Source organism: Chaetura pelagica, unplaced genomic scaffold (genome assembly GCF_000747805.2).
Source record: "Chaetura pelagica isolate M959 unplaced genomic scaffold, ChaPel_1.0 scaffold425, whole genome shotgun sequence".
In the NCBI taxonomy this organism is placed as follows: Eukaryota; Metazoa; Chordata; class Aves; order Apodiformes; family Apodidae; genus Chaetura; species Chaetura pelagica.
In genome coordinates this window covers 28,557-55,163 of record NW_009953205.1, presented here as the reverse complement: position 1 = coordinate 55,163, position 26,607 = coordinate 28,557, and the positions used below count along the sequence as shown (strand labels likewise).

At 36.1% G+C, this 26,607-nt stretch overlaps 1 protein-coding gene across 1 annotated transcript in view; it reads left to right on the top strand.

Annotated features, from left to right (window-relative positions):
- The window catches only part of SLC6A2 (solute carrier family 6 (neurotransmitter transporter), member 2), a 40,901-nt gene extending 16,494 nt beyond the window's left edge, over positions 1 to 24,407 (top strand). Inside the window, exons 5-13 of the mRNA XM_009997436.1 lie at positions 2,022 to 2,125; positions 4,589 to 4,713; positions 5,436 to 5,548; positions 8,141 to 8,269; positions 11,032 to 11,131; positions 16,423 to 16,523; positions 19,496 to 19,663; positions 21,989 to 22,060; positions 23,626 to 24,407. Of these exons, the coding sequence (XP_009995738.1) occupies positions 2,022 to 2,125; positions 4,589 to 4,713; positions 5,436 to 5,548; positions 8,141 to 8,269; positions 11,032 to 11,131; positions 16,423 to 16,523; positions 19,496 to 19,663; positions 21,989 to 22,060; positions 23,626 to 23,649 (936 nt within the window). The 3' untranslated portion in view covers positions 23,650 to 24,407. The remainder of the gene's footprint in view (positions 1 to 2,021; positions 2,126 to 4,588; positions 4,714 to 5,435; positions 5,549 to 8,140; positions 8,270 to 11,031; positions 11,132 to 16,422; positions 16,524 to 19,495; positions 19,664 to 21,988; positions 22,061 to 23,625) is intronic.
- Positions 24,408 to 26,607: the final 2,200 nt, after the last annotated feature.

Sequence of the window (26,607 nt, the reverse complement as noted above, 5' to 3'; positions counted from 1 at the left end):
GGAAAGAGTATGCACAGAAGTGATGATAATGGCACAAACAACTATGAAAGAAGCTGTAAAGACTGATGACTGACTCCTGTAAAAAGCTTCTATGTTTTCATTTTTAATGCATACAAACCCAATATACTACCATAAAATCAATTAGGCTACACATCAATCAGAAACCATTCAGCTGGAGTGAACAGACAACATGAGCTTAAACTGCAGAAGAACCAGCCCCACTGTCTGTTTCAAATCATGCTTTGTTCTAACAAAGGAAATATTCTGTATTTAATCTTAATTCTAAAAGAGGTTTCTTCCCTTTTCCCCCTTCACCTTGATCTTCTCAATGTGTTTCATAATCAGCTACTATAAGCCAAGACTCTTCCTCAACAGATATTAAGCATATGCATAACTCCTTTGGTAGGCAGCAGGTGCTGGCCTCTTATTTGAATCAATAGGACTTAAGCAGATGCTTAACAGCACTAAATAGTGAGAAGGGAAAATTCAATGAGTACAATTCCACTGGAAGGACACAAAAGAGCTAAAGAGTCACTAAAAACAAGATCGTTAAGATGGCAGCATGTAGATCTCGTTATCGTTTATGCAAAATTAATTTTAAAATTCAGGCACTTGGTTAACAAGTTATGGAAAGTTTTAAAAAACAAGAAAAATCACAGGAGGCTTTGCATCCCTCCTTTTGCACTGCCATTTGAAAAAAATCTAAAATGCCCACCTATCCACTGGTTCGCAATAAACACATTATAGATTGTTCTTCATATTCTCTTTCAAGCAATTAACTCATCAGTTGATAAAATTAAGTTTTTCTACAAACCCAGAGTTCAAACAGACTGTAGTCTGTAGTTAACTATTCTGAGAAAAAAACAAACAAACACCACCAAAAATCAGATCAGAAGGATAACTGCTTTCATATACCACATTAGAATGGGGTAAGGCACTATTTCCATTGGGTCAAATGTGAAGGCTTAGCATTAAAATTCCAACACAGATGGAGCTCATGAGCTGCTTATATCTGTTAGAAAGCTGCTCCTGAATCGATATCTTGGATCTGATTTTGTAGAGATGGATGAAGATGAAATCCAGTGTTTTTCATAGTCTTGAGCACTTGGCAAATTTAATCAAACACCAAAGATCTCATTTTGAGAAATGCTGAGTATTATTCACCCCGCTGGCTTAATCACCCTTGACGGAAATGCTTGTTTAAATATTTCTGTGTAAATAACTCAATAATTGAAACCCTCATTAACCAGGGTAGACTGTTTTCAGGCTTCTCATTCAGGAGACCAGCACTGTGGCATTGTTCCTGACTGTCTACACATGTTGAGTGGATGTTGAGCTGAAGGGTCACTTTAGAGAACATTACAGCATTAAAAACATGTTTTCCCTAGTGCGCAGTTCTTTAAAGTGACCAAACTGCATCTACCAAAATTTAATGACTATCACAGGAACAACTCCATTTCCAGCAAAGTGGGAGAGGTGACAGATGACCTGCATGGTTCTGTTCACAGCATGTCAGTCATTCTTCATCTTCTGAAACAAGAACTTATCATGTAAAGTGTACTAACAGTTCCATGAACAAAGCTCTCTTATGGGAAAGAAAATGTCCTGCCTTGACCCATTAACTATTTTTAGGTTTCTGGTTGTACATTCCAAACTAACTTGGAACAAGGACCATCGGAAGTGAATTTCTGCCACCAGGGAGAAAACTAATGTAAACATTTCACTACACAGTAAAAGCTCAGAAGCAGAGATCCAAGTAACACACCCTACTGTGCTAGCAGTGTGCATGCACTGAGAACCTGTGCACTGCCTCAGCCTTTATTATTTTGGGTTAAGCCATTCCAGACCATGACTGTGCTCCATGTGACATCTCATGGGGGCTGAGAACCACTTACTCTCCCATAAGCAGAAGTGCTGATCATTTTTCAAAAGCCAGTTGTCTTGTACACTCTTGCATTTCCCATCTCTCTGATGTATCTTTGGATTGAGCTGACACTGACAATGTTGGTATCATTATGCAGGTATGGATCGATGCAGCTACTCAGATATTTTACTCCTTAGGAGCCGGGTTTGGTGTTTTAATTGCATTTGCCAGTTACAATAAGTTTGACAACAACTGCTACAGGTAAAACAGTCTATTCTTTCATTACTGCTTCAGAATGATACTATTTTATTCTTAACTGCAGCTGGAATAAGTACTAAGCTATCTTTAGTAACTTATTAATGATGGTCAGACTTGTGGGGACATAGCAACTAGCCCAAATCTTGAAACACTGTCTTCCTTACTGAAATTTTGGCAGCAGAAACCTGCCAAGATATCTGCTATACAGCAAAATCAAATGGGATTAGGTTTGGACTTTATAGACAGCTGTGTAAACTGTGCTTATGTTTGCCTTTCAAAAGTACTATTAAGAGCAACAGTGAACACAGCATGAAAACTTACAGGTCCAGGAACTAAAAGAATAAGGGTTCCAGTTTCCAGAAGTGTTTCTATTCTTTGGGATTCTATTTCAGATATTTTATGCTGATCTTCAATTTAAGAATGCACTTTAAATCAAGTCAGTTATAAGTATCTTGCTGAATTGCCACCATGAAAACTCAACCAGGACTGCTCCACAGCATCTAAGAACTTCCAACATTTAGAAGTTTTGTTAACATTCAATTTTGGAATGAAAACAAGCAGCACTTTTACATTTTCCCATGAAATATAAATTCAGAAAACACATGTATTAGTAATACATTGTGAACTGAAGGATGGCAAAAAGTTAAAGTGGAATGTACAGGAAAATGTATCTATTTGAACTGCCTCCAACATCTGGAAAACAGAAATTGTGGAATACTTCTGGTAACTTCAGAGAGCTTGGAATTTAACTCAGAGTGAATTTAGGTTGCCAGCTGATTATTTGCAGTAGGAAATATTAGCAGGTTTGAGAACCTTTCAGCTAGAACACAAGCCTTAGCAGTCTTCCAAAATAACATTGTCTTCTGCAAATAATTTTGCATTAATCTCATAGCAGCTCACTATAAAACTGTTTTTCTTACATATTCTACTGCTCTGAAACAGAAAAAAATCTCACCTGGAACTAAAAAAAACACCACAAACTAGATATGAAATCATATCAATGTTGTTGCATAAGCTTTGCCTTCTCTCTAACAGTAATCTGTAGTTTCATTATTTACTGTGGTTTAGTTCTAATTATAAAAGCAAGCTTCAATTCAGTAGCATTTACAACACTTACAAATATCCTTCGTTTGGTCAAGTAACTCCATAATGTGCTGATATATGTTATTCAAATGGATTTCTTGAAACAGAACAAATTGAAAAGAACACTGTCTTCAAAGGAAGGCACTATACTACATTCAGCACTATGCTGTCCCCCATTAAACACAACTTCCTTGAGAGGAACAGTGCCATAACAGTAAGATACTACTGAAAATCAGGGCCAGAATATATTAAAATCTGTACTTAAATTATGATCTAGTTTTCCATGCAAAATACCGGGAGTTAGCTCAGCTCAGTTTATAAGGAAATAAGCATCACTTAATTCAGTTACTGACTAAATGGAAAGAAGAATTATTCACTTGCATAAGAATGTTTTTTAATTGAGGGAAACAAGAAATACTTTTGCCATCTTAGCAGTGACAAATATCTAGAAATTTTCTTTAATAACTGAAAAGAATTTGAATTCATGGGTCCAATCTGGTACCCCTTGATCCTCCAGCCTTCCCCCAGGAAAAAACTTTAGGAATTGCAGGACTCGAGTTTTTCAAAGTTATCAAAATAAAGTAATAAAATTTGGTGTATGGCATCTATATTTTGAGTAGTGTAACTGATAAAAGGAAATCATATTTACTTCCTGCTAATTAAACATCACTGATGTTGACAGAGCCATGTCCTCTGTTCTAAAGGTCATATACAGCAAAAGACAACATATCAGACACTGTGCAGATAAGGTAGACTTCTAAAGAAGGTTTCATAATAGGGATTATTAATACCCAGGAAAATTCATACATCTACCATAATACCACGGCAGATTGATAAAATCCCACAACTTTGTACAATCATTACTATAGGATGCACATTTTATAATATTTAACCTTTTAATTAAATTCACTGTCATAACTATCTGGCAAACAAGAGTTCTATTTTTTTTCAGAAAAGCCCAGCTGACTTCATAGCTGAAGAGACTTAATTCCAGATTAAGGATGGTTACCAATGCCATCTGAATGACAGAAGTTTGCTAAAAACACACTCCTGGAGTTGTCTGGAAATAGTTCTGCATAACTGCTCACATGAAATAGTGAACAGTAAGGCTCTTTCACTCCAGGCTACCAGCTAGGATAATGACATTATCCTTTAACTTCATAAAATTTAACATAGCTTTGTTTTTTTGAACATAACTCAGTTTTAAATAAAAATATTAAACAGAACTATGTCATTTTCTTCTAGCACAGTAAGCTGATAAGAGCTTTTGATCATCAGGATAATTGCACAATAATTTTACATGCATCTTCGTATTGCTGTAAAATAATCATTTAATCTTAAAGTGTGTTTTTTTCACTGGGCTGTTCTTCTCTCCATCATTAGGGATGCTTTGCTGACTAGTACCATTAACTGTGTCACAAGCTTCATCTCAGGATTTGCAATTTTCTCCATATTGGGCTACATGGCTCATGAGCACAAAGTTAAAATCGAGGATGTAGCCACTGAAGGTAGGAAGTTAATTTTATACTAGTTTTACCCCTTTTTGTCCACCATTTCTTTGCAAATGGGTCTATATTTGTTTCAAACATGTGTGTGAAAATCTCATGGAGGTGACCTGAATTAAATTACTTGGAACTAAAACTCCTTGCTGAAATATGAAATATAACTGCCATTGATTCATCTCACACCTACTGAACTAAAATTCCCCACCTCTCTATCCCTCTCCAATTCAGCCTGTGCAACAAGCATTTACCACTGCACAGTACTTTGTGAAAGTGTTGCTTCCCAGTGCCAGAGGCTACTGTTTTGGAAGGTTCTGGTAAGCTGAGCTGTAGAGCCCTTTCACTGGTAACAGGTCACTCATGATTTCAGTTCCAGTGTCTCTCATGACATCCTAGAGTTCACTTGCCAGACAGTGGAGTCCACATACACAGGGTTCCTTCTCTAATACATAGTTGAAAAATATCTAGTAAGGCTGTGGAATCCATGAAAGATTATTAAAAGTGGAAAATAATGGGATAGATTTATTTTTTTTTAAATACAAAACTGTCATGAGTAATTAAAGAATTTTAGATATATTTTTAGTAACATGCAAATTTTCATACAACAGCTACTCAGAGTGGGATGTGGACTGATGTAAAAGACATCTTAGTCATAACCTTATTAATGTGAACAGTATTGTGAAGCAAAGAAATATAATTATTAAATTATTTTTTAAAAAAAATTTCAGGAGCTGGTTTAGTTTTCATCCTGTATCCGGAAGCAATTTCTACTCTATCAGGGTCTACCTTTTGGGCTGTGGTATTTTTCATCATGCTCCTTACTCTTGGCATCGACAGTTCTGTGAGTACTTTCTCCTTCTAGCCTTGACATTTTTTCCCTTATTGTTATATTCTGTAACTGGAGAGGTATCAGCCTTAGACAGGGGCTTTATTACATTTCAAATAAACATTCTGTACATTCCCTGAATCTGTTTTCACAGTCACAGCCAACTTACCAATAGTAATACTCCTGGCAGTATCACTTAAAGACTCACAATATTTAAGAGGTTTAGGAAAAGATTAACTCTTTTACAAGCCAGCAAATATAATTAGCCACCACTGGTGTTTTATGATCTTAGAGAAGCTGTTCATCAACAATTATTACTTTTTAAAGGTATGACCCAACACCACTGTTATGAACTATTACTACTACAAACCTGCAATAAGGTTTTGGAGCTCTACTTACAAAATACAAGCTACAGGCAAGACATTGAACAGAGTGGTTTCTAGGAGAGATTTTTACATGTGCTGAAATTCATTCATCTGCTCAAGACAACGTCTAAAAGCAGTCTGATTTATTCTGCAAGCAATTACACAGAATTTCCTGTAAATTTAGTCAAAATATAGAAGTCACACCAGAATATTTCCACAGTGGTTTCATTTTACTAGTATAAAATGTCTAGTCTAACAAGTATATTTCCTCTTTCCATAATGCAATGACTTTTACTGTATCATGATAACCAGGATCACAAACTTCAGTGCAGAAAATATCCCAAGTCCCCGAGCAACATTTGTACTGCTTTGTTCTTGCCAAAGAGACATCAAGACATCCTGTTATATATAGCTTAAAAGCTAATTAATTCTGGGAAAAATAAACGGTCTTTAAGGAACAGTAAACCATGAACAAATATTCCTCATTATTAGCAGGCTAGGGGTTTTCTTACTATTTTAAAGCACAAAAGTCTCTTTTATAGTTCTGAATGTAGACAGCTAATCTAGGAATTTCTTGCTGGAAATGGCAAAAGACAGTGTCCCCACTGCTCACAACTTCAGAAAACTTTGTTCATTTTCAAGGAAAAGAAAGGGAAAGAATGAACTGACATTGAAGAGAGCAAAGTAAAGAGGAATTAGATGGCAGCCAGAAGATTTGATAATCATTGGCAAATAGCTGAATGAGATCTTGTGGAGGAAGGTCTGAGCCATAAAGGTCAGGCTGAGGTCTAAATGTTTTCAGAGTGTTTGCATTTTTGGATTCCTGCTCAGGTTCATTGAAGTTTGCCTTTAAGATCTGGGTCCTTATTCAAAAGTCTTCAGCAAGATTATATATGGGTTTGTAGCTTGGCCATTTTTCAATTGTAAGCGAACACGTAGGATTGAAAGTGAAACGGCATGTGTGACCAGTAGGAACAGAGAAGAATTAAGAAAATACATGCTCAAAAGCATTTAGATCCAGAACACTTTACTTTGCAACACAGCAGTAAATTTAAGGCAGTGTCAAGAAACACTTGAGTGACAAAGACTTTAGATTGCAGAACATACTTTTCCTTCAAGTAGAGAAACCTCTTTCCTGTGGAGCTAATTAAAATACTATGAAATTATAAACTGCGCCCAAGCTTAGCTCTTTCTTTCTTAAAGAAGAGGCATTTGCTTGTTCATGTTTTGTTCTAGATTTTTCATTATTTACTTACGAAAACTCAGGTCATGCAGTACTTTTTATGGTGGTCTTCTCAACTCTCCTGCCACATTTGACTGATCAAGTCCTTGCAGGGAGTATTAAGAACTTAAAAACTAAAAATCAAATACCCCTAAAGCTAAAGGGAAGAATTACATACTAATACTTTTATTCATGCATATAAGCCTGCAGTGGCACAGAAATACAGACATCTGTACAAAAATGGAACTGTCAAAATGTATAAGCAAAGAAATCTGATCATTCAAATTTAAGTAATGAACAAGGAAAAGGACAGAAACTAATGTTTACAAACTTTTTTTTTAGTACATATCTATCTTGGCAGAGGAAATTAACATTGAGAATAAATCATTATATATTAAGAAGTGGTCCTTAGCTAAAATAATCCTCACTGCCTCTTCCCATGTTCTACAAGATCATTTATATGACAACACTGTAACAAATTCTGAGAAGTTTATTGCAAAACAATGGCTAACATTTAGCATTCACTTCTAGAAAACAAAGTTAAATCCTTTCATGTTATCTGTCAAGCTTCCTATGTAGTCATTATGCCAGATCTGCAAAGATTTTTGTCAAAAGGATTTGGTTAATCAATTAATCTTTTTGTTCAGTACATTTCCTCTAGGTGCTTGTTGTGTTTGTCTTGACATTGAAGTTACTCAAGCAACCAGCTCCTCCCCAAAATATATTACAATAGTTATAATTTTTCCTGAAGTACTGTCTACTTACTATCCTGGTGAGTGAGCACAGGGATCACAGAGGATATGGCTATTGGTCCAACAACAATTGCATTTGATATCCAGCTCTCTGACTCAACTCTCTACCACTAGAAAATAAATTACACCTTAGAACATCAGTGATTTACAGCTGAAAAGGAAGAAATCATACAGGGGTTGGGAATGAAACAAGATGCTTTATATTCTTTCATCTGTATTTACAAACATCAGTAGCATTTAACAAGAGCTCTTGCCTTCATTTCCTCAGATGGGCGGAATGGAGGCTGTCATCACTGGTTTGGCAGATGATTTCAGAATTCTGAAGCAGCACAGAAAGCTCTTCACCTTTGGTGTTTCTTTTGGCACTTTCCTACTTGCTCTTTTTTGCATCACCAATGTAAGTACAATAAAAGTTTCCATCAATAAGGTAATCTCATTAGAGAGAAATATGAGTAGGCTCAGGTGACTATTTTTGTTATAAAATTTAATTCTTCCAGAACTTTATGGTCAGACCACAAATTGTACTGTTATCTACATGAAGCTTCTCTGCTTTTTTTGCACAAGATCATTAGCTATCAACAGAACCTACAAGTCTTTGTTCCAAAGAACCATCTGTGCTATTGTTGTTTTTATTTGGTTTTGTGGGGGTTTTTTAAAATCATATTAAATGGAACTGTGGTGGGTGCTTATATCCATGTGAAGAACTAAGAATTTCAAGGACCAGACCCTCAGTCATCTTGCTATTCTCTTCTTGAAACAAATAAGAAGCATTCACTTCTTGTGAAAGGAGTTTAGAATAATGAGCTCCTCTCCCCTATGTGTTTCTTCATGTTCTTTCATGTACCTAGATCTTATCTCTTACTCTCAACACCATAAAAAGCACACAAACAACTTATCCTGAACATCTAGAAACCTGAACTTATCACTTCCATCATTCTGAATTATTTGCCTCGTTTGGCTTTTGACAACTAATTAAAGCATGAGGAGAATCACAGTGTTCTAGGTTGGAGAGAACTTCCCCTTTTTTTTTTTTTTTCTGGACAAAAAAGGCAAAGCACTGTAAGCAAAGATGCCAAAACTGTCAGGAAACAACTGAAACTTGACATAGCTAACATGTAAGTAGATGTACTAAACCTCTCTCCTTCCCTAAAAATGGTTTTCAGATCTATTACTAAGATTATTGAAATGGCCTAAGTTTACAAATAATAGAGCTCTTTTTTCTACTAAAAGAACACCCAAATATTTTTACTCTAATTTTCTCAAACTGGATAACACTTCAGACTCTAAAAAAATATGCATTCAATATATTTTGTATCATTTAATATAAGCATCCTTAATATCACACTATCTCCATTGTAACCTAAGGAATTGGAAATGCTCCTTCCTTATTCAAAGTTTCATCTGGAACACTATTTCCTGACACACAAGATCAGAAGAACTTGGTGGTTAAGAATCTGAACAGGTGTCAATGGCTGCAATTCCACTGCCTTCAAGTGAGCTGAAACAGTTCAAGTCAACAAGTTAGCTCTAGCTTTTAAATAATGGCATCTGTTTAGACACAAACTGTTTTATACTCAGCAGCTGGAATGTACAAAACTGCCCAGACTTGTCTAAATGTATTTGCTCTCATAACTGAAGAACATAATTTCTAGAGTGTACAAAACACTAGAAAAATCCCATCACAGTTAATTAATTGGTCTAGTATTGTTGTCTGAAATTTTAAGGCTGTGTTTTCAAAACATGTTTCTAACAAAACTGTATTTATCATTCACTTTACTAAGTCTGATAGCTAAGGCATGTATTTAGAGCAGGTGTAGAGCAGAAATAAGAGGTCAAACTCAAATATCATTCAAGAAGCAACATTTTCTTTCTAACACAACAAACCAAGTTCATTCAGTTTCTGGACAAATATCTACAGAACTGAAATTCTAGACGAGGTCTAAGCACTGTTCTCTATTTTTGTAAATATGCACAGCTGTTTCAGAAAACCATCTTTTTATAAGAAAAAAAATGTGAATGTAGAGTTTAAAATGACCTAGAGATCTAAATAGTATAAGTGCTGTTTATGCCATTGGTAAATAAATGGAAAACAATTTGTGTTCCTCCTCTTCTGAACAGGCATAACCAGATTACATTTCCGTGTAAAAAAAAAAAAAAAAAAAAAAAAAGGAAATCTACTGCAACTCCAAAGACTTCAGTTGTTTACACATGACAAAATTTTCTGAAACACTTTATTCAGCTTCATTTTGAAACAAGTAAACATACTATCGTCTTCCATTCCTCATTAAATAATTCTATTCAGTTTGGGCTAATGTGATTTACACTAATTCATACCATATTCCAAAGTGAAGCAAAAATTAGTTACACTATAACCAAAAAAAAATACCAGGAAAACAAGACATTAGTAAATTAATTTAGAATTCTCAGTGATGAACCACTGAAGGACAAAAATGTGCTATTGTGAAGGAAGATGGTTTGGTTTGCTCTCTCCTCTGAGCAAAGGCTCAATAACACCACAGCAAAGAAACTAAACAATGAAAAGCTGCTTCCACACTGGGCCAGTAACAGAGACTTAACATGCAATTGCTCCCTTTGCAAAAGCACTGGAAAAAAGAGATGCAGGCACTCTGGGAAAATAAGACATCAGTCTGAGACTGCAGATTCACTGGACTACATAAGAATTTGACTTAGGTACAAACTGAGTGATAATGGCTTGAGGAAACTTTTGTAGAGCTCCATTCCTGCCAATAATTTAGGAAGACCTTCATTAAATAATGAAGACAGGCCCTGTCCCACAGGCTGAATAGTCCCCCACAGTGAGTACCTTCAACTTCCACTGGAAACTTTGAGTGCCAGCAGTACTCATTAATCATGCCAAGCTGAGGCTTGTGTTTCCCTGTTCAGTTTTGCTTCACCGTGGCTCAAACCAGGACAAGTGAGGACAGAAGTGAAAGAAAGCCTCTTTAAAACAGTTGGAAGTCTGATTCCAGTCTTTTGTATGCAAATATGAACTCATTGGCAGCACCAGCTCCATATTAAAACATTTGGGTTAAGATAATGTTTCAGGTAAAGCAGATTTCTGTTAACTAAATACTAAACTACTGAGATTATTCTATTTATAACTTTGTTTCATTGCACCTTTTAACTCCTCAACACCAGGGTGGAATTTATGTACTCACACTACTGGACACATTTGCAGCTGGGACTTCAATATTGTTTGCTGTTCTAATGGAAGCAATTGGAGTTTCCTGGTTTTATGGTAAGCATTTAATTCTGCACCTGCAAAATCTTTTCTAAAATTCTGAGTGCTCATGACAGGCTTACACATTGTTTTAAGGAAAAACAGCAGTGCCTTGTACACGTGAAACCATGGCAAGCCAGGTTTCATAGTGATTTTCATCTGATCTATGCATAGTGACAGGAAGGCAGACATTCAGTTGGCCAAACTTTGAAACCCTGCACAGAGTCAAATAAAACTGCCTGATGAAGGAGACTGCAGTGGGATGGAAATGTTACTACTTTTGCCAGTATTTTGCAGCTATTAACAGTAAATGACTTGCAGTAGCAGGTATATACCTGGTAGTTTCACAGCAAGTAGCTTTGCATAAATACAGACTCACCTGTTCCTCTCTCCCTAGTTCACCAGGGCCAGTCTAAAGATACCTCCATGCAATACAAATAAAAGCAGTTTGTCTTTAGAGAGTTATAATAATTCCTACATTAATCCTTCCTGTTTGAGACTTAATTGTAAAACTAGTGGTTTAATAATTATACTATTTCATAGCATGGTATGGAATACTCAACATCCTAAATACCATAAATGATAGTACTTCTAGTATTTTGTACTAAGTTATGCCTCTCTCTTGCAGTTAAAAACTGTTGATAAATAACAGGTGAAAGAAGGACATTCATGCATAAAGCAATTCAGTCTACTAAAGAAACAGTGTATTAATTCTGTCACCCAACGTCAGGATGGAACTAGCAGCTCATATTCTGTTCTCTCTCAAAATAGTGGTGGCACTAGATTTCCCAGATAACTGTCTTTAATCCATGTAAGAGAGCTGAGTGCAAAGGAGTCATCATAGTTTAGCTTAGAAGCAGAGGTATGAAAACATTCTTCACTGAGTGAGGGCAAGTTATTATCTGCTGCTATTAAAATAGGATCTACTGCACTTTACAATAGCTAGTTCACAGACTAAGCCAGGGATAGTAAACTCCTCCTTATTTGTATCATCTTATGTCTATCATCCTTTCCTTTCTCCCTCCTGCCTCCCCATAACCAGGGATATCTCTATTCATTTGTCTTAAGCAGCTGACAGATGTTTTTACGGACACAGCATGACTTGTTGCTTTCTAAAGAACTTATTACAGCCCCAGGTGCCATTTAAGCTGATTAAAGCTGGCATGGTCTTGTCTACCTCTTTTTTTTCTGATAGACCCCAGCTGCCTTAATGACCCAGCCGAATATTAAGCCAGCCTGAAGGCAAGCATTGACATTTTGGCACAGACCAAAAAGGTGGAAATTTAGTTCAGGTTGTACCTTGGACCAGTTACTGTGAAGGTGCTTCTTGTGAAGGCCAATTGAATTTGTAAGAGAAGGGAGAAAAGGGTTGTTTTACTACACAGATATATTTCAGCTACAACTGCTAGCTTGTTACCATTTTCATCTTGTGCAACCCTGATATCATCCCTCCAATGAATTCTCTAAGAAAAGCCAGACACCTCTCCCACTGATACAAAACTGCTCTTCAGTTTCATTCACAGAAAATCTCTACTCAATCAAATTTTAATGTGAACATCTCCCTGAATGACTAGAATAAGCTCAGTATGAGCTAGCAATGATCTTGATCTTCACCTGAAGACTCATTGCTTTTATTTACTTAAATCATTCCCTAAAGAAGGTGCCTCAGACTGAAATGTCAGACCAAAGGGTGCTTTATTTGAGAAAAATCCAAGATTCACTGTTTGATTTTGCAAAAGGGAAAAAAAAAAATAAACAAATACTGACTGCATGGTGCTCATCTTTGCTCGCAGATTCTTTTGTATGGATGTGTGCCTGGCACAAGAAACAAAATATGAATGCTCACATTTCCATAGAATGAAAATACAAATGTGGCAAACCAGCTTGGAGAGCTTACTGCACTGCCATGGTGGGGAAATGTTTCATACTGTTCTGCTTGGTTTTACCCTAGCACAGCTGCCCTTCTTTGGTAATGGTACTGGTATGGCTTTCTCCCTTACTGCCACCAGGTGAGGGTCATCCACTAACAAGTAACATCGCTTCAGAGTTAGAAAGGAGACTCAGGAATTAAAGAGACTGTTGTTCAGTCTCGTGACAGGAGAATACATGAGACCAAGATCAATTTGAAAGGAGGAAAAGAAAAATTTCTATATTAGGACAATTACACATTGGAACAGCTTGTCCAAAGAATGCTTGATGACTCGTTTCTTGGAGGTTTTCAAGAACCAACTGGACAAGGAAAAAGTTATTTGGATATTGTGCTGACCTTGATTTGAGCAAGAGGCTGAACTAGAGAACTCCCAAGCACTCCTCCAACAGGAAAAATATGATGGTTATATCACTTACTGTAATTTCCCAAGGGTCAAAATATAAGATGGATCAATTAAACAGTTTCAATACAGCTCTTCATTCACATATGAACTGTGAGAGTTCATACAGTTACAGATGCACACACAAGTAAAACTTGATATGGGAGAAAAAACAGTGAAGTAACATGCACAGAGAAAGGGGACAAAGCACAAAATAACTTCAAGATTGATTCAATATACCTTTTTTCTTACTATTATGTTATTTTAGTGCAGTTAATTCAATTTCTTGCATGCATTTAAATGGATGGCATTAAAGGCATTACTACTAATTTTACTTTCCAAATTAAAAAAAAAAAATTCAAGCATATAGAAGAATTACATAGTTTAAGACAAGAGGGGGAAAACAACACACACAAAGATTGCTTAGGGATCCAAACGATTGCTGGAGCTATGACACTTTTTTGGAAACATGCCCAGAAATTATTTCAGCTATGGCCACTGAGCAGTTTCACCTCAGGGCCAGGACCTGCTCAAGGGCTTCTGTACAAGTGAGTGGTTTTGAAACCATTGGCTGAGCCCATAGAGCAAAATGACTTACAAAGGACCAGCAGGCAGCAGGTACAGGAAGTACTGTTAACATGTAGATTTTCTTTCTATCTGACCTCTGCATCACTGAGATGAAAAACGGATGTCCCAATGTGAGGAGGGTAATTTGCATTTATAGCCAAACCCACTTTTCACTTTCTTCCTAATCTGTTATTTTTTGCATATTGATTTAATGTCCTTGCCAACACAACATAATGTATGTGGCCCAAATTTTCACTACCCTGTAATAGACCATTACAGTGGAGACATTCTCAGGCAGCTATAGTGTTAATTAGTTCACAAATTACACCAAAATTGTCTTTGGGTTCAGTGTATTTAATCAGGACCTGCTCCTAAACTGCAAGTTTATCTTGTTTTTCATTGGAAAAGCAAGGAGGTTATTACCATATTCAACACCAGGTCTCCAGCAAGTAACATGCAGTTTTGTTTGTGGTTTACCCGTTCCTTCCTGCAACTGACATGCCACCCACAGTTTCAGTTTATGCTACAGAATCACAAATAAAACCTGGGTAAATTCTTTCAAGAACTGAAAAAAAAACAAACCAAAAACAAAAAAACTACAGGTAAACAGCCCTACAGGTACCATCATCTCCAGCTACAGCTATGTTCTACTTCACAGGTTGATCCTTTGAACAGGTTGATCCTATGTATTCAAATACATATAATATTGAAAAAAAATGCTGTTGAAAGAGCAGTCTGATAGCATGGCCTGCCCATCTTCCATTTTCAGCAGAAATGGAACACAAAGCAGGATTTGTGCTCTGGGTACATCTGTCTGGAAACCTATGAATAACATTTTTTGAGATATCTAGTCCTTGTCTTTGACCTTCTGCACAATAATAAATTTCACTCAGTATTCATAGCAGTTGAAATTCAGTCGCTTTAAAGTTCACAAAAGGCACTGCAAATAGAATTAGATTAAATTTAAAGAGCATTTGGAGATCCTTCTGGCTGCTTTGCTTCACCTGTACATAATATTGGGGAGGTGAAAGGATGGAAATCAAAGGGAAGTTTATACTCAGATGTCCAGACCTTGTAAATATGTTACATTCTGGTTGCATGTAGAGGACTAGCTCAAGCCATCCTAATTATTTACACTAAATAAATTAAATAAAACCTACTGAACTGATATGCATTGAAAAAAACAATTATTATGGTAAAGTGTGCATCCTTTCTTAACAAACAAATATCAATGGCAAAAAATCAGATTTCTTATGTTTAGCTAATAGAATTTGGCATTAAAAGAAAACTTCCTGAATACATCAAGTATAATTTACAAAGTAGTTGTCTTTTCCTCATCTGGCCACTATGTCACTCATTAAACACTTTGTTCTGGTGTCTCCATTTCTCTGCACTGCACTGAATCCCACTGCATGTAGCTAATGTTTGAGTTATTTTGAATGGAACACTGTTACATAGTTTTCCTGACAGCAGAATTCTTGTATATTACTTCTTGCATGCTAATATATAAAGTCTTATACTGAACTGTTGTATGTTACTATCAAGGCTTTGATAATAATCAAGCCACCCATGTTTCTAAACCACTATTCTATATTGCCAGTAGAATAAGCACGATTCATCTGATCTGTGCCTTCATTTAATGATTTTCATGTTATCCTCTGCTTTCTTAATTACTGCAGCAGATAAAATTTTTTACTACTCTTGATTTTTACTCACATAAACAGATCATGTTTCTTCTAAGGTATCTACAACAACTATGTTACTAGATGTGCAGATGCATAGAGAGGTAGCAATTTTAGAATATTCTAGTTAGTATTATAATTTTCAAAAACACAGGATATTTTTAAAAAGGCCACCTGTTTTTAGCTAATGTAGCTTTGTACATACTTACACTGAACAGAAGCAGCATCTACCCAGTTCCTTGGAAAGGTAATAGAAGGTGAAATTACATTTGTCATAGATATAATGAACATTTGTGCTATTTAGTGAAACACTGAATGATACATAACATATGCCATTATGTGAAACAAATAAGCCTCCTTTGATAACTTAGGGATAGTATGATTCTATGTGATTATCAGTAAGCATTTTGAGTAAGGTCTGGGTTCTCCTTCAGTCATTATTGAGGAAGTGGATTACAATAGTCTACAACTATTTAAAAAATGCACATCCCATTCACAACTTAAATTCTAGGTGAAATACCACTTGTCAATAGTAATGCTATTTGAAACAGACCTTAAGTGCTCACAGGCACAGTCTTGGATAAAGTGATGTCAAAGACATCTAGACACTGAAAGGACATCAATGTTATTATATGTCTTATGATTTGGAAGTCATTACTGTCTGCTTTCTGAAAAATGAAATGTTTTGGTCTTTCAAGCTCCTCATCAGTTTAAACCTACACCAATCTAATGTTCATATTATCCCCTTTAGGTGTGGACAGATTCAGTGAGGATATTCAACAAATGATGGGCTTCAAGCCAGGCCTCTACTGGAGACTGTGCTGGAAATTTGTTAGCCCTGCTTTTTTATTGGTAAGTGTTGACAATTATTTCATTATACAAAAAACAACAGTAAGCTGCTTCCTAGAATATACAATAGGTATCAAGAGCAAGATACTAATTACGATGCCTGATGTTGTCAGGATAAATAGAAGACACTGATTTAATGATTTTTTTCTCCTCAATGTCATTAATTATATTTGTGTAATACACTGCAGTTGTGAAAGAAGATAATTGTCGCTGTGGTCGTCTTCACTTTTACAAGATTTAAAGAAAGCAGTTTATCTTAGGGAACACTGAAAGCATAAGCAGTGTTCTTCCCATCCCAGCAACATTAATGCATATTAAACAGAAATAATTATGTTGGGAAAACAAAATAACCAGGGATAAGAAAATTTGTTAGCAAGAATTTACTATTCATTGGAGGATATCAAGATCCTCAAATTGTGGAATGACACCTTAGAATAACCAATATTCAACTACATCAAGTTATTAGCTATGTAAAACATGGAAGACATGTATTGCAAGTATTACACTTAGAATATTGTAAGCTGTTTGATGTGAAAAACAATTGCTTCACTGCATTTGGGGGAGGAAAAATCCCAGAGCATGAATTTGGTTACTTTGTGCAAAGGTTAGATTCAGAACTACAGTTTTATACTGTGATATTTTCCTATACATATTTGTAAATCAAAATGTCAGGATGAATAATACAGAAAATCAACCTTGCTATGATTTTAGGAGACTAGTAATTGTATTAAAACTCTGCATTCTTAAAGCAGTTCTGATATTCCAAAAATACACTGGGTAGGCTTTTATGAAAGCCTTCAGGTCCACTTTTTTATTGTATTTAAGAGCTTCTGCCACCAATTTATCACAAAGCACCTACCAAGCATGTATTAGTTATCCTTTTAAACACTGTTCTGTAGGAGAAGCTTGTATTGAACTATATCCTGCAGCACTCCAAAGATGCTGACTCAAGCAGGAAAGAAAAATGCTGCATAAAGCATCCTTAGGTTTTTATACATTAGGATGCTATAGAAAATTTTAATGCCACAAAGAGCAGAGTTCTAGTAAGCTAGCTAGAGAAAGCTGAAGTCATTGTCAGTCTCACTTTTAGACAGCTTAAGATGTCTTGGTTAAATGGCCCTGATATCTTCCTACAGAAGACCATAAACATAAGGGTCAGAATGAATCTGTGAGTAATGCACCTTTCAGCCCTCACAATGCACAATTATTTTTCCAGCTGTAAGTGCTGAACTTGAAACATCAACTTAACTACTGGTCAACAATATATTTTCAAACATATGGGCACAATATCACACTGCATAGGGGCACTGGGCAGTCTTGTTACAACTGTACATTTTCTCAGTTTTCTGAAAGGCAACAGGGACATTACAATCTTGATTTCTATGCAAAAAGTTAACATAATTTACTTTCTTCTAGCCTACTTGTGGTTAACTATTCAATACATTAAGAAAATAAAGTAAATATAGAAATTTAAATGTGAAAACTATAAGGATAGTCACCAGCATGAGAAAGGTAGCCCAGTATTCAGCTTTATCATTTAAAACTACAAAGTCCAGAAATTTCATCACTTGATCTAAGAAACAGCATTTTTATACCACATTTATGAAGCACACAAACTGCTTCACCAGAAAAGACTGAGACATAAGCGTAGAAAATACAAACAAATTACAAAATCAGTTTAGTTCTTTTATGCATAATCTCAGAATCATAGAATGGTGAAGGTTGAAAAGGACCTTAAAGATTATCAGGTTCCAACCTCCTTGCTATGAGCAGGGACACCTTCCACAAGCCCAGGCTGCACAAAACCTCATCCAACCTGGCTCTGAACACCTCCAGTGAGGGGGCATCCACAACCTTCCCAGGCAACATATACCACTACCTTATGACCTAATGTCTCCAGTGCTCTACATGGTATTCCAGGTGGGGTCTCACAAGAGCAGAGTATAGTTCAAGGTAATTTGGAAAAAGGCTACAAAATTATCAGATTTTGGTATAATATGTGCTCTAACAATCCCATGCATGCTCAGTGCGAAGTGGCCCCTGTTTGGGACTGGTTATGTATTGGAGAAGTTTCAAAGCATAAATACAATTCTCCTTAATATAAAGAAAGGTAGGTTTGGGTTAATCAGGTACCTGGTATTAGGAACTGTCTCCTTGAAGTTTTTTCAAAACCATAATGTCTGCAGCTGTGTACCTCATCCCAAGAAAATCTCAAAATGGAATTAGTATTTTTGTAACTGTATTTCACACTCAGAGCTACTTTTAACCCACACCATTACTCTCCTTGTGTTATCTTTGAAACCCAAAATACTGTAATTTGAAATTGCCTTATGAAAGAGAATCTATAGGCCCAGAGAACCAAATTAAGAAACTCGACATATTACACAACCCATAAGGATTTAAGCTATATGGGATTTTATTTCCCATATGGAAAATAGGGTGTTACCCTACTCTTTCCTGCTTACACCTAGTACTGGACAGGATAACACCACACACTTTGTTTTCCAGATCTTAAGGCTGCTTGACCTTTCCTTAGTAAACATATCATACTGGTGTTTGCATCATGCCTCCCACTGAAAAATAGGTACAAAAATGCTAAATGAAGCCCAATGCCTCTCGGAAACAAAGAAGGAACAAACAATAAATCCTGCTAAGTTTCTTCTTGACTAGAGAATCCTTTTTTTATGTAACACTAGTTTAAATGAGGAAGTAGCAGATAACCACCTGATCTTCGCAGCAAAAAATATCAATTAATCTGTGTTCAGAGGAGCTAAAAGAAATCGTTGATACTAGTAAATGCATCAAGAACTTCAACAGTTTAAGCAGTAAGAGGCACAAAGTAAATAGGATGAAGGTATATGGTACAACTGGGTTGCAATATACCTTAGGATGCCTGCCTAATAAAACATACAAAATTGCTTTTCCACTAAGTTTCAACATCTCAAAATTGTCTCATTTTATTTTTTCTTCCCTAGTTTGTCGTGATAGTCAGCATAATAAATTTCAAACCATTGACCTATGATGACTACACCTTTCCTCTCTGGGCAAATCGCATTGGCTGGGGAATAGCATTATCTTCAATGATACTTGTGCCTGCCTATATTATCTATAAATTTATGAATGTGCGTGGGACCTTTAAAGAAGTAAGTGAAATGCTAATAAAATGTCATGAAATGTTGCTATGAAATGAAATGGCTGGATTTAAGTTGGCAGTTTGTTTCTCTTACTCATGAAATTTACTACTTATGAGTGACCTTTTGGATCCAACCATCAGAAGAACTGGAGTTTTAAGGTAGCATTAGTGCATGCTTTTTTAGCTTCTAGATAGAAATTAGCTTTCCAGAAAGCACCATAATAATTCTGAAAAAAAAAAAATATTTTTAATCCATGCAATTCATCCAGTTAATGAAACTATTTTTTTCCTTATTAACAAACAACTCTACAAAATATGGTATCTTCATTCTCAGTCTTCATATATAGTTCTGCCTAAACAGAGTTCAGTCCAAGGTATCTTTATTCACTCACTGGAGTGCTGTAAACTGTTATATATACAAAGTTAACTCAGACCTATCTTAGCATTATAAGAGCCCGCAAACATGTATCCACATGCTGGGAGGCTGGGCTGTGCCTCAAAGCAACCCTGTGTTCAAGATGGCCTTTGTTCATTTAATGACCACCCAGCAAGGACAGAAGAAATGCTTTACTGGGTCACAGCAATAGATCCATTTAGCCCAGCATTCTGTCTTTAACAGCAACCACTTTGTATTTTATTTTCTCTGACAAATATTTATCCTTATCCTTTTTTTACTGGAATTACTTCAACATTCTGCCAGGGCTAGAATTACTAAAGAACTTTCTATTGTAATCATCACTAATATCTATCTTCTTGAAGAACCTTTATGTTCAGGATAGACCAAGATGCTGAAACAGATCTGGAAATCAAGAAAATTCTGACATAGGCACCACTTATGGTCTCATCTAGTCAGTTGTTTTTTAACTACTTCAGTAAAAGAACCAGAGAACTAGACCACAGCATCTTGCACTACATTAATCCACTTCATGCATAACATGCCTGGTCTGTGCATTGAATAAAGCAGAAACTGAGGGGAAAAAAAAAATATTGTAGCCATCTTATTCTAATTATATGCTTAACAGCAAGGAATTTAACATTGCAACCTTAATAATGACATTTTAATTTAATGCATTTGCTTGTGCAAGATAATTATATTTAAAAGATCCTGTTTCTATGGGGGGGAAAAATGCATCCCTATTTCCTTACAGTTCACTCCCTCATACTTTTATGTAACAGGCCAAAATGGCGCAGGATTATGGTTCATTGATCATATAAGTATGATCATATTAATTTTACCTCCATTATCATATTCAATCACACATAGTCTTAAAACCTCTAATGGAACTACCCTCCCACAGAGAATTAAGAAAATTGGGTCTCACCCTTTACCCAGACAGGGCACATCCCCCTCACATCAACCTGGCAGGTGCAAGGGATAAATGCCTTGTTTCTGAAATATTAGTCACCTCAGTTATCATTCACGTCAGAAAGACACCCCAAAGTGGGAACTCTTCACCTGCCCTGTTTTCATCCGCTCCAACATCTCAATGGTGTGCACAATTCCTAGCGCTCATTTCCAGTATTTCTATAAGCCCTTTGGTTTGTTACATTCCTGGAATTACAAACCCAACTTCTAGTAGCTACAAAGTGTCAAAGAATAAATTGTTCTGACCCAAAAAGGTTTTTCCAGCTTGCACAAGTTTAGCTACGTTAAGATGCAGAAGCCTTTGGTCAAAACCACATTTGCTCATGCACTGTATAGTGTTAGTAATTTTTACAGCTCCTGTAGACAGCAACTCTGCAGTCTTCCCACAACAAAAATAGCACAGTCTAGTGTATGACATACAAATAACTATTTTAAGATATGATGCCCTAACTTGTAGCTCTAAAAGTATGGGGGAAAGCACACTCTAACAGAACTCCTTAAGTTGGTTGAAAGTTCACAAGAAACCAAAAATCTTCATGTGATCCCAAGTGGCAAAGCATAGGGTAGACAAGAGAGATGAGCTGGGAAACAGTCAGTACCTCCTTCCTCTCCCACTGGGACTAGTCAGCCTCATTACACCACAAAGAGAAAAGTATGAATTTAGGGAATGTAAAGCCTGTGATACCACCTTGTTCCTGATGTTCTTTTCCATATGCACTTGCTAAATATTTGGACTTACTATTTGCATAAACTTTCTACTGTTGCTTCTTATATTAAAGGCTAATACCAAGGGGCTTATAGTAAGCTTGATCTCTCAGTGACTAAGTTAAAGGCACAAGACACAGTGATATTAAAGCTTTATGTTACCATTATAAATAAAGTTCATGCTACTTCCCCATTATAGACTGGGGATTATAGACATAATCCCTCTTCATATGGCTGACTTTTTCTTCTTCTCATCTGGTTTAGAGACTAGCTTACTGCATCACACCAGAAAATGAGCAGCAACTCGTGGCCCAAGGAAATGTCAGGCAGTTTAAGGTTTGTACTCCTCTTCCCCTGGTTCCTCTCCTGCTACCAACCCTTTCCTGTCTTTAGCAGCAACTACAGTTTTGCACTAATCTCATCGTAGTAGGTACCTGTGCAGGTCTGTGGCTCTTTTTTCTGCCAGCATGACAAGATGCTGGAGGCTCAGTACCATTCCCATCAACTCTGTTGGAAGGCTTTTGGCAACTTCCTTCCTCAACTAAGCAGAAGGCACAATTTTACAGATCACTTGAATCCAGTATGTCAGGTTTTATCTGAATACAATGAGATCTCATCAAGATATGAAGGTATTTCCAAATTATCACGTGCATAGCATCTCATTCAGTTATTGCACAGCAATTTGAAGTCACATTTCCTAAACTCCAGTTATGTACCACAACACATGGTAAATAGCAAACAAATATCCAGTGTCAAAACTTAGACACGATAGTCATGATAAAATTATGTGCTGGGTTGTGTGGAACAGGCTTTCCCCACAGGCCTACAAGTTGATTGAAAACACTGCTGGAGACTTCTTAAGCAGCCATGAAAAATATGCTACAGGATTCCAAACACTGCTTTCCTTTTAGCAAATAAAATGAGCTTATTGAAATAAAGTCCTTTTTGTAGAAGATAAAAAGGATGCAAATATGAAGCTTGTTACACTTATCAGCATTCATGCCAGACCACTTTCTGTCTTTAAAGTTGAAAGCAGCTAGAATTATGTACATCACCTCAAAATACGATCCAGATTTTCTAGTGGTGGTTTGTATGCTGGTACTGAAAATAGAAATTTGTCTTTTGCATACTCTGAAAAGTACTGTTTGAAGTATAATTTTGAATTTTAAAGGAAATAATCCAAATATAGATTTCAGGGATGCAGACCAAAAGCAGGAAGAAAAGGCTTCCTGTTTCATGACCACATTTTATTTGATGTAAGCACAGCACCTCTTCCTGCCTTCTTTTCCCCCCCATTCCCATCTTCATTCTTCTGAAGCTATCATGTTCCAGCTATAAGTAATAACTTGATTTTTCCAGAAGCATGTGTTGCTGTGCAAGTCAGCTATAAACAGCCATTTCTACACAGTACCAGGCCTTCTAAACCCAAATCTATAAAGCCAAAACGGAAGCAAATTAATTTCACCTAAATTAGAAAAGCTTGTACTCTGAAGTAAATTCTTAATGATACTACAAGCCATGGCAAACACTATGGCATATTGATTTGTTGCTGCCTTCAAACAACAAGGAATAGCTTTGTTAATTACTATTGATAGTTATTTGTTCATGATGTTTAAGTTTGTAAACATAACACTGACTATCATAACCAAACAAGTACAAAAATATTCTTCTTATATACATTTGGCAGTTCTGAATTTTAAAACTGAATTGAGAGCTGATTAAATAGCCTTTATATTCAGTCTTTTTCTCACTGCAAACTTGAATCCACATAAATTTAGTTCTGTTATTTTGAAACCTCTTTGCAATTTTAGATTTTTCAACTAATGTGTTAAAAAATCTCTCTTGCTATCATAATTTTGAGTATATCATGTTGTTATACAACTGCTTCTGTTCCCTTACAGCTTCAACACTGGCTAACAATATGACATCGAACAGGTTGAGGAAAAAGCCACTATGTTAAGATAAACTGAGAATACAGAAAAGTCAAGTTCAAAGCTCCCTCAATTATGCTTGGACCAGGCTGGCTCAGAGCTTATCTACTGACTCTTTGAGGGAAGACATCTGCTCTCTGTTCTCAATGCCTCCTTTCTATTCCTTGGCTTCAAATGATCTTTAAAGACTGATTATTTTTTCATATATCCTTTGGTGCAATGAGATCCCTACATGACCAAAACTTGTGAGTTTTGCTATTGGCAGAAGGGGGAAGCAGAGAAAAAAAAAAAAGCAATCAACATAAGTTAAATGCTCTTTAAGTGTGAAGAAGTGAACTAAACTTTTCTGATAGTAATAATTGCTTCAGATATTCATGCCACGACCTATTTTAAACCAACAACACCTGAACATTCTTAGATCTAAGAAAAGAGGACGTCTCAATTATGAGGATAGAGCAACTTTAACTATGTACTAATGTCATTAGTTTTCTTGCCATACTATCCTTTGAGATATGAGTTTGCATTCTTTTGAAGACTCAGTGCTTCATTTTCAGTGTTTTTTCTCATAGTGAAGAAGGTTGTTTGCTATCTGTAGATGTCCATGCCATTTTCTGTCCAGTTTAATTATACAAGCTGAAAAGCAGCAAGAACAGAATTCCTGTTATAGCTAGGTAGAATATACAGTTTCATGCTGTACTGTACGTAATAAAAACATACTCCCTTATAGCAACATTTTAAATGGCTTTATCATATGACCCATGCTCCGCAGACTTCAGCTAAGTATGACAGTTACATGCAAAGAGACATTTTCATCTTTTTGTTTTATTCTTTTTCCAAAAAAAAACATGTAAAATGCATAGGAAAGGATTTTTTTAGAATAATGTAATCTACCCAGAGGCACCAAAGTACCAAACTTTAATTTATTCTCCTGCTTTGAACATGCTGTTATTGTAATCTAACCTGGATTGACCTATCAAACCACAGTAAAATTTTATTGAATAATTCAGAAGGATATTTTAGGCATACTTAGCTCTTCAAGCCCATTCCAGCTCTTCTCTCTGGTAGCATTATGCAAGGTAGAAGACACAGAACAAACTCTGCGTTTGGGTGCTGTTCTTATTCTGTGGTCACCTATCACTGTAGTATCTTCCCAGTGGTCACTAGATTTGGTAGTTTTCAGTTATCTCTTGTATTTATTTATCAATAGATCTACAGTAATTTTCAGAGGCTGTAGCTCCTTTGCTGAATACAGTCAGAGTTTACCTCTGGACCTTATCTCTGAATTTTTTTGCCTTTCTATATTAAATTCAGCTTGTCTTTTAAATGTATGTAGTGCTTCCTCTTTTTAAAAATACCTTTTTAAAAGGATGGGGCTTTTTAATTTCTTTTTTATTTATAATACACTTCTGTTGAGGTTTGGGTTTTTTCCTTTTTTAAAATAGATCAGTTTGTAAGTCCCAGTGATTTTGGTCTTTTCCATTAAACACTGATTTCTGTTCAAAATAATGGAAGGGAAATTCCTCTCATTATTTATACTTTTCCTCCAATATAATCAATACTTTACAACAAATGAAGTATTGTCCTTTCCTTAAAGAATCTGTGACAAGTGGTAATTTTATCTAAACAGGATTTTAAACACAAACAAAGGAAGTCCTATTTGCTAGCCCAGCTGATGGCCAATAGCTGTTTAAACATTGTTATGAAATATATTTCAATAATAAAGTAATCTCAAATGTTGCAGTTCTAGTTGTGTAATTATTAATTAAGAGGCCAAATAAAAAGAGGCCAAACAGTGAATATATGTTGAGGGCATGAAAAAAACCCATCCCACCAAGACTCAGTTAAGCATATTTTTATTTTATGCTATACATAAGAAGCTTTTAATTGTTATAAAGCTTAATATTTAATATTACAGCTGCTTTAGTCATTGGCTTGGCATGGCTCAAAAGCTTCTTGGCATAGATATAATTGCCTAGCTTTGAAATTCCTGGGGTGTCTTTAATATGGAGGTTTAATAGCTTGTCCCATTATATGTTATTTGGTTTGCTCATTATTAGAAGTGCCAACAATCTGCATCAGCGTTCACTTGTGACATCCCATCACCACCATCCATATAGCAAAACCCATGCAGAAAAAGTTAATTTCATCACCGCTCAGCTCTGAAATAGGAGCAAAACTATCTTAACATAGCAGTGAAATCAGCATTACCCAGCATACTAGGGTTTGATTGTATTTTTAATGCCAAACCCAAGGCAATTACCTTTTACATTATTACTGTATAATTTCTTAGGTTTAGTTTAGTATTTATAGCTCAGGAATCCATTCCACTATTGTCATGTTGTACTGAGGTTTCATAGACATAGAACTTGCAATCTGTACAGAGGACAACAGGCAAACTAGAGAAAGCTGTAATCTTACTGGCAAGAATTGCCCGACTGGAAAAGAGAGATAATAAACATTATGTGACTGTACAGCTAGGCTTTAAGTGCAAGATGTTACCCAAAGGAAGTCTCCCCAGATATTCTACGGCTTCTGTCCCAGAGATGAAGAACCATGTCTTCAGTTCTCCACAGAGTAAGATGCTAAACTACCTCATGCCTCTTGGATGATAAATGATGCCCTTAGATACAAACTAGCATCCATTCAAATGACAAATACCTTTGTGAAGGCCAGGTTATGTTCTTTTCCTTGACTCACTGATATGGTACAGACATTCCAATACAAAGCCACAGCTCTGGCACCCAGGTCCTCTTAGGCACCTACTTTGAGCTGCCTAATAAATTTGCAATACAGAAACTATCCAACACCACTAAGGTACTCAACTGCCTTCAGTTCAACTATTTGTTTAAAAAAATAAATAAATCACCCAGCCAGATTCTTATCATCTATGTGATTTAATGACAAGTCTGCCTCTAACTCAGTCTTGGATTTTCAGCCAAGCAGGTCACTCTT